Consider the following 8,990-nt stretch of genomic DNA (forward strand, 5'->3'; position numbering starts at 1 on the left):
AAAAACCGACGTATACTGTTTATGTTGTAGTTAAGTGCAGGGCAATTAAGAGTTTATAAGCAAGTGTATGTGGATTTCTCGTTTTCCTAGAACACTCCGTTTCTTTTAACGCCTAGATAAACATGTTACCAAACGGGCACGCGCAGTGTGTTTATTTGTGGAACGGAAAGAATGAAATAAGTCATTTCATATAGTTTCTTTGATGTCATTGTGCTGGTTATAACTATATCTCTACCTCACTTGTTCGCCCCTCCTCTCGCTAAGTATGACCTGGACATTCAATGCTTGGCATTATCAAAAAAAAACATTTTAGATCGCCATCTAAAACTTCAAGAATAAGCTATTTAACCTGTAAAACATTCACCGTAAATCTCTGAATGGTACGATTTTTGTCTTGTGTAATTAATAACAATCAGTATTTGAATACCGAGAGTTCGTCATGCTCCAGTCCCCATCTCTCGCCATATTCCAATCCACATCTCTCGCCATGTTCCAGACTCCATTCCTCGCTATGTTTCAGTCCCCATCCCTCGCCATATTCCAGTCCACATCTCTCGCCATATTCCAATCCACATCTCTCGCCATGTTCCAGACTCCAATCCTCGCTGTGTTTCAGTCCCCATCCCTCGCCATATTCCAGTCCCTATCTCTCACCATACTCCAGTCCGCATTTCTCGCCATATTCCAGTCCACATCTCTCGCCATATTCCAATCCACATCTCTCGCCATATTCCAGTCCACATCTCTTGCCATATTCCAATCCACATCTCTCGCTATGTTCCAGACTTCATTCCTCGCTATGTTTCAGACTCCATCCCTCGCCATATTCCAGTCCCTATCTCTCACATACTCCAGTCTGCATTTCTCGCCATATTCCAGTCCACATCTATCGCCATGTTCCAGACTCCATCCCTCGCCATGTTCCAGTCCCCATCCCTCGCCATATGCCAGTATCTCTCGCAATGTTCCAGTCTCCATCTCTCGCCATGTTCTAGTACCAAGCAGTCGCCATATTCCAGTCTCCATCTCTCGCCATGTTCCAGACTCTATTCCTCGCTATTTTTCAGTCCCCATCCCTCGCCATATTCCAGTCCTTATCTCTCACCATACTCCAATCCGCATTTCTCGCCATATTCCAGTCCACATCTCTCGCCATATTCCAATCCACATCTTTCGCCATGTTCCAGACTCCAATCCTCGCTGTGTTTCAGTCCCCATCCCTCGCCATATTCCAGTCCCTATCTCTCACCATACTCCAGTCCACATTTCTCGCCATATTCCAGTCCACATCTCTTGCCATATTCCAATCCACATCTCTCGCCATATTCCAGTCCACATCTCTTGCCATATTCCAATCCACATCTCTCGCTATGTTCCAGACTTCATTCCTCGCTATGTTTCAGACTCCATCCCTCGCCATATTCCAGTCCCTATCTCTCACATACTCCAGTCTGCATTTCTCGCCATATTCCAGTCCACATCTATCGCCATGTTCCAGACTCCATCCCTCGCCATGTTCCAGTCCCCATCCCTCGCCATATGCCAGTATCTCTCGCAATGTTCCAGTCTCCATCTCTCGCCATGTTCTAGTACCAAGCAGTCGCCATATTCTAGTCTCCATCTCTCGTCATGTTTCAGTCTCCATCTCCCGCCATGTTCTAGTATCAAGTAGTCGCCATGTTCTAATCCCCATATCTCTCCATGTTCCAATCTCCATCACTCGCCATGTTCCAGGCTCTATTTTTCGTCATGTTCCAGTCCCCACTTCTCGCCATGTTCCAGTCCCCATCTCTCGCCATGTTTCAGTCTCCATCTCTCGCCATATTCCAGTCCCCACCTCTGGCCATGCTCAAGTCCTCATCTCTGGTCATGTTCCAGTCCCCATCTCTCGCCATGCTCCGGTCTCCATCTCTCGCCACATTCCAGTTCTCATTTCTCGCCATGTTCTAGTTCCAAGCAGTCGCAGTATTCTAGACTCCAGCGCTCTCCATGTTCTACTGTTAAGCGCTCACCATGTTCCATCACTCAGCGTCTTCATGTTCTACTGTTAAGTGCTCGCCATGTTCCATCAGCCAGCGCTCTTCATGTTCTACTGTTAATCGCCCGTCGTGTTCCATCACCCAGCGCTCCCCGTGTTCTACTGCTAAGCGGTCGCCATGTTCCATTACTCAGCGTCTTCATGTTCTACTGTTAATAGCTTATCATGTTCCATCACCCAGCGCTCTTCATGTTCTACTGTTAATCGCTCACCATGTTACATCACCCAGCACTCTCCATGTTCTACTCTTATTCGCTTCCCATGTTCCATCACCCAGCATCTTCATGTTCTACTGTTAATCGCTCGCCATGTTCCATCACCCAGTGCTCTTCGTGTTCTACTGTTAATCGCTCGCCATGTTCCATCACCCATCGCTCTTCGTGTTCTACTGTTAATCGCTCGCCATGTTCCATCACCCATCGCTCTTCCTGTTTTACTGTTAATCGCTCGCCATGTTCCATCACCCAGCACTTTTCATGTTCTACTGTTAATCGCTCGCCATGTTCCATCACCCAGTGTCTTCATGTTCTACTGTTAATCGCTCGCCATGTTCCATCACCCAGCACTCTTCGTGTTCTACTGTTAATCGCTCGCCATGTTCCATCACCCAGTGCTCTTCGTGTTCTAGTTAATCGCTCGCCATGTTCCATCACCCAGTGTCTTCATGTTCTACTGTTAATCGCTCGCCATGTTCCATCACCCAGCACTCTTCGTGTTCTATTGTTAATCGCTCGCCATGTTCCATCACCCAGTGCTCTTCGTGTTCTATTGTTAATCGCTCGCCATGTTCCATCACCCAGTGCTCTTCGTGTTCTACTGTTAATCGCTCGCCATGTTCCATCACCCATCGCTCTTCATGTTCTACTGTTAATCGCTCGCCATGTTCCATCACCCAGCGCTCTTCATGTTCTACTGTTAATCGCTCGCCATGTTCCATCACCCAGCGCTCTCCATGTTCTACTGTTAATCGCTCGCCACGTTCCATCACCCAGCGCTCTCCATGTTCTACTGTTAAGCGCTCGCCATGTTCCACCACCCAGCGCTCTCCATGTTCTATTGTTAATCGCTCGCCATGTTCCATCACCCAGCGCTCTCCATGTTCTACTGTTAATCGCTCGCCACGTTCCATCACCCAGCGCTCTTCATGTTCTACTGTTAAGCGCTCGCCATGTTCCACCACCCAGCGCTCTCCATGTTCTATTGTTAATCGCTCGCCATGTTCCATCACCCAGCGCTCTTCATGTTCTACTGTTAATCGCTCGCCATGTTCCATCGCGCATCACTCTCCATCTTCTACTGTTAATCGCTCGCCACGTTCCATCACCCATCGTTCGCCATGTTCCATCACCCAGCGCTCTATTGTTAACCATTCGCCGTGTTCTTACATCCAGCCCTCTCCATGTTCTACTGTCAAGTATTCACCGTGTTCTTACATCCATCAGTCACCATGTTCTAGTACCCGGAATCGGGATCGAACTCAGTTAGTAGACCGTTCGCCAGCGGTGCTTTACTTTTATCGTAGTATCAAACCCCCTCGGTGAACCCATTCTCTGGTTGGGTTTTCCCGTTGCAACTGGTGCCAAATGACTGGTACACCAAATGGCGTGGTATGTGCTGTCCTCTCTGTGGGAAAGTGCATATAAAAGATCCTTTAATGCTAATGGAAAATGTAGCGGGTTTTCTCTAAGACTTTATGTCAATATTATCAAATAAAAAAGAAAGAAAAATGTTTTATTTAACGACGCACTCAACACATTTTATTTACGGTTATATGGCGTCAGACATATGGTTAAGGACCACACAGATTTTGAGAGGAAAGCCGCTGTCGCCACTACATGGGCGACTCTTTCCGATTAGCAGCAAGGGATCTTTTATTTGCGCTTCCGACAGGCAGGATAGCACAAACCATGGCCTTTGTTGAACCAGTTATGGATCACTGGTCGGTGCAAGTGGTTTACACCTACCCATTTAGCCTTGCGGAGCACATATTATCAAATCTTTCACATCCAATAGCCGGTAATTGATAAATTAGTGAGTTCTAGTGGTGTAGTTAAACAAAATAAAATATAACAGTACTCTGTTCATTTCTATGACAATCTCTGGCAAGGGACGGGATGTAGCCCATTGGTAAAGCACACGCTCTAGGATCGATCCCCGTCGGTAGGCCCACTGGGCTATTTCTCTTTCCAGTCAGTGCACCATGACTGGTATATCAAAGGCTGTGGTATGTGCTATCCTGTCTGTGGGATGGTTCATATAAAAGATCCTTTGCTACTAATGGAAAAAAATTAGCGGATTTCCTCTCTAAGAATATATGTCAAAATTACCAAATGTTTGACATAGATCTAATTAATAAATCAATCTGCTCTAGTGGTGTCGTTAAACAAAACAAACTTTAACTTGAATATCTAGCAGCTGTTGATAATCGAGGCTTCCAGAATACAACCTCGATTGTCTATGCAGTGATCGAAGCATTACCCTTCAGGTCCGGTCAGGTCATAGGGTTTCACGTGCACATTCAGTGCAAGCTGTTGTAGTGCACGCCTGTCATGGGAACAGGTGACGTCCTTAGCCGGCTCCTCTGTCCAGGACAGGGAAAGGGTTGGGTGGGTAGGAGAGGGGACCGCCGCACTGGTAAGGGAGCACCAGCAGCCGGCAGCGGTAGCTGGCGGGGGTAGTTTTGGTGCTATGGAATTTTGAATGTCCCGTATAGTAGGATTAAATAAATAAATAAGAGGTTGCGCAGTTTTATTAGAAAAATCGGATGCGTTTTTAGGCGGTTCGCCGAAATATAATGGGTAGCTACATGTAATTTGAATTTTAGTATGCCGAGAGTAGCTCGTTATTACCCGTTTCATTTCATTTCAACTTGTTTTCGTGCTTATATCCAATTAAGGTTCAAGCACGCTGTCCTGGGCACACACATCAGCTATCTGGACTGTCTGTCCAATGACGGTGGGTTAGTTGTCAGTGGTTAGCGAGAGAGAAGAGGGTGTAGTGGTCTTACACATACCCACCTAGTCGTTAAAACTCGCTCTGGGTGGGAGCCGGTACCGGGCTGCGAACCCAGTACCTACCAGCCTTATGTCCGATGACTTAAGCACGACCCGTTTCGATTGTGTTGGAAGTGAGCGCCATTCAGTACCACTTGACATTAATTCTCTTCTCTCGGACACTCGGGTGAGCGAGTGCACCGGTTCAGCACGTTCAGTGAGTCGTTTGAGAGAAGCTGCTCTCATGTTATTGCCAGTGCTGTAATGATTACTTAAGTATGTCGTGTTCAGCTCAGCTTGTGGGGACTTTTTGCTGTGTTACTTTTTATTTCACAGCTGGTTCCATCTTTACTGTTGTTCATGTTCATGGCGTAGTCAGGATTTTATTGGGGGTGGGGTGGGGAGGAGGGCAACCCACACTATGTATGTGTGTAAGTATGTATGTATGTATGTATGTATGTATGTGTGTATAATTTTATAAAATTTAATACAGTTAGGGGTTTTTTAACGGTTTGATTGGAGCGGGCATGACCTCCGTGCCCCCACCCCACCCCACCCCACCCCACCCCCACACCATCCCTCCCTACGCCACTTGTTCATGCATCTGTCCGTTTGTTATTTTTATATTCGAAACTGAAAAACTAATAAGCTTAAGTTGTAGGACCAGCCGAAATAATGTTTTTGACGAATCTTGACGTTATGCATCTGACAGACATCTTGAATTTAGTAGAAAATTACAGTAATGTGCATGCTAACTAACTATTGTTTTTTGCTATCCTTTTGGTTTAGTCAATAGTATATAATAGTATGACTTCAGTTTACCACAGACAAAACAATAGCATAAATGTTTTTTTGGAACAGTGCATTGTATGATTCTTTAAATTTAGCGTCATCACATATTAGCGTCTTGTATGACCTCGCTAAATTCGCTAAAAGTTTATGCTCGCTAACATTTCCTGATTTACAGTATTTATTTACTTATTTATTTATTTATTTGTTTGTTTGTTTGTCTATCTATCTATGTATCTATATATATATATATATATATATATATATATATATATATTTTAAATTTTACTGTTGTCATTTGTTGTATTTCTCTAAGCTTAATACCAACTGCAAGTTAACTGTATCAATTTTGGGGGAGTGTTGCGAGGGGATGGAATTTGAGAAAAATAGTTTTTGCTGCTAGGCACAAACGCTTTCAAAGAAAGATAACTTTCAAGTAATATCCACCATTATATGACATATCATTGCTAAATCTCAAACGATAATACAAAATCCTCAGTTTAAAGTATAGTAATGTGTCCTTGTTTTATGTATAATATGTATTTTGTATTACACACCAGTGTAAGATATTGCTCATGTCATAACGATCACTCAATATCTAACTGGTGTAATATTTGGAGGTTTTTAAAATTATTTTTTGTTAATGTTTTTAGTACATGCTATCCACATTTGGAATAAAATAAAATTAGATAAGACAGCAGTGTTAAAGAATGAATGAATGAATGAATGAATGTTTAACGACACCCCAGCACGAAAAATACATCGGCTATTGGGTGTCAAACTATGGTAATGCAAACAAATGATGATCAACATCAATATAAAAAGATTTAAATAAAAACACAGTGTAAAGAACTGTGCAAAAATACAAATATCACAGATAGATACTGACTTTTACTCAAAATTTCAATTTGTGCTGTATTGGCCATTCTCAAAGAGAATGTTACACCCCTGCACCACGGTGAGGTTACAGCACGCGCAGGGGCAGTGTTAAAGATACATATTCTAAATATATGCATATATGTAATTATTACAAATATTAACCTTAGTAACAACTGTAACAGTGTACTACTATTCTTGTCAGTTCTATATAAATATAACTCACATACTCACATACAAATACAGGTACATGTAAGTAAGCCTTCGAACTTTTTTATATTAATAAAATAATTTTCTGATTTTCCTTTACAAGACATTAAAGTGTGCAGAAACGGAGCTAGCTCTGGGAAAGCAAATCATTTCTCCAAATTATCTGTAAACCCAGTTATTTTCCTACCAAAAATCAATTACTTGTATATCATGAAATTATTTTGCCAATTTAAAATAATGTTTGTCATTAGGTTTTTAAATTCCCAGTAGGCGAATTTGGTGGTTGCCAGAGCTAGCCCGAGACCTGCAAGTTTACCTTAAGACTGTTGCTCAAACAGAGTATGACAAATTGACAACATTTTTATAAATGAGTCAAATTTACAAGTGGAAAAGGCAATTGCCTTAGTAATATAATAATAATCTGACAACTCATTTTGGATCCAGTTTAAACCAGGCACATAAGCAAAGAAAAGAAAGAAAGAAATGTTTTATTTAACGACGCACTCAACACATTTTATTTACGGTTATATGGCGTCAGACATATGGTTATGGACCACACAGATTTTGAGAGGAAACCCGCTGTCGCTACTACATGGGCTACTCTTTCCGATTAGCAGCAAGGGATCTTTTATTTGCGCTTCCCACAGGCAGGATAGCACAAACCATGGCCTCTGTTGAACCAGTTAAGGATCACTGGTCAGTGCAAGTGGTTTACACCTACCCATTGAGCCTTGCGGAGCACTCACTCAGGGTTTGGAGTCGGTATCTGGATTAAAAATCCCATGCCTCGACTGGGATCCGAACCCAGTACCTACCAGTCTGTAGACCGATGGCCTAACCACGACGCCACCGAGGCTGGTAGGCACATAAGCATTCAAATGACTTTTAAATATTAAGTGTTTAATAACAAGAACAATTACATTAACAGGATCGTTGTTTCTAGTTTTAAAGCCAAACATTATATTTTCTTTATTAAAATTAATAATTGCACCTGTTTTTATTTGAACCCAGTTTTTAATTGCTGTCCAAATAGAGTTGGGTGCATTCCCAAAAATAGTGTAATATTGGCGTGACGTAAGCATGACGTAGATCACTTGCTGGCCCAATTCGTAGAAAACTAACATGTAATAGGTCTTGACATCTGCTTACTTCTGCGTTGCGGCTTGTTTGCAGTTGGTTTGTAATACATAAAATACTAAACTAGCTTGCATACCATACCATTTTTATGAAACTCATAAACAATGGTGGTATCTGACTCGCTTTCGCTCGTTAGATACCGAAACTCTTCACTCATTTCATAAAAATGGTATGACAGCCAAGCTCGTTTAGTATTCTTATCATGGGCGGATCCAAGGGGGGGGGGGACCAGGGGGACGCGTCCCCCCCAAAAAAATTGTTCAAGTGCCCTCAAAATGTCCAAGTGCCCTTTTTGTTTGTAGAATTTTTTTTTTTTTTAAGTAAACAATAATTATATTGTAGATAAATGAAATCAAGATTTTCGTGTACATGCGCAAGCTTGCAGATGTGTCTGTGTTATTGAGTCTCAATGGGGCCCCATTGAGGTTCTAACGCGAGTGACGCCAATTTACTTCATTATTGCTAGTATATTATGACGTAGAACTGTAGGAATTCATATTAATTGTAAATATCAAAACTTGTAGTAAGGTGCCCTTTTGACGAGTCAATGTGCCCTTCTTTTTTGGTCCCCCCCCCCCCCTAAAAATATTTCCTGGATCCGCCCATGATAGACTGTTAGGAAACTTTATAAACATTTCGTTCTATTGTTGTTTTCTTCAAATATGAAATTCGGTCACAGTTTACCATTCGCAAAATCTGTTTATATACCAGAAATAGATTTTTTAATTAATAAAACGTTGACGTTATTACAAGACTGAATTACAATTAGAATTTAAATAAAGTTGTTGCAATTGGGATGAATATATCATTATAATTCTGTAATCTGTAGTGAACTCATTGTTCAACTTTTCAAAAAAAAATTGAGCCGAATTTACAAAGCCTGTTTTAGACTTACACGCGTGTAACTACATATATTTACAATGCTTAAACACCTGCGTTTAAGAAAA

General features: G+C 42.1%; 2 protein-coding genes across 2 annotated transcripts; one reads left to right on the plus strand and one right to left on the minus strand.

Annotated features, from left to right (window-relative positions):
* Positions 1-439: 439 nt before the first annotated feature.
* LOC121383597 lies at positions 440-1,672 on the plus strand. The gene has a single exon (XM_041513687.1). The coding sequence runs from the start codon at positions 440-442 to the stop codon at positions 1,670-1,672; it is 1,233 nt and encodes a 410-aa protein (XP_041369621.1).
* Positions 1,673-2,687: 1,015 nt separating this feature from the next.
* On the minus strand, positions 2,688-3,311 carry LOC121383598. The gene has a single exon (XM_041513688.1). It carries the CDS (start codon positions 3,309-3,311, stop codon positions 2,688-2,690), a length of 624 nt encoding a protein of 207 aa, XP_041369622.1.
* Positions 3,312-8,990: the final 5,679 nt, after the last annotated feature.

This window comes from Gigantopelta aegis, chromosome 10 (assembly GCF_016097555.1).
Source record: "Gigantopelta aegis isolate Gae_Host chromosome 10, Gae_host_genome, whole genome shotgun sequence".
NCBI classification, from domain to species: domain Eukaryota; kingdom Metazoa; phylum Mollusca; class Gastropoda; order Neomphalida; family Peltospiridae; genus Gigantopelta; species Gigantopelta aegis.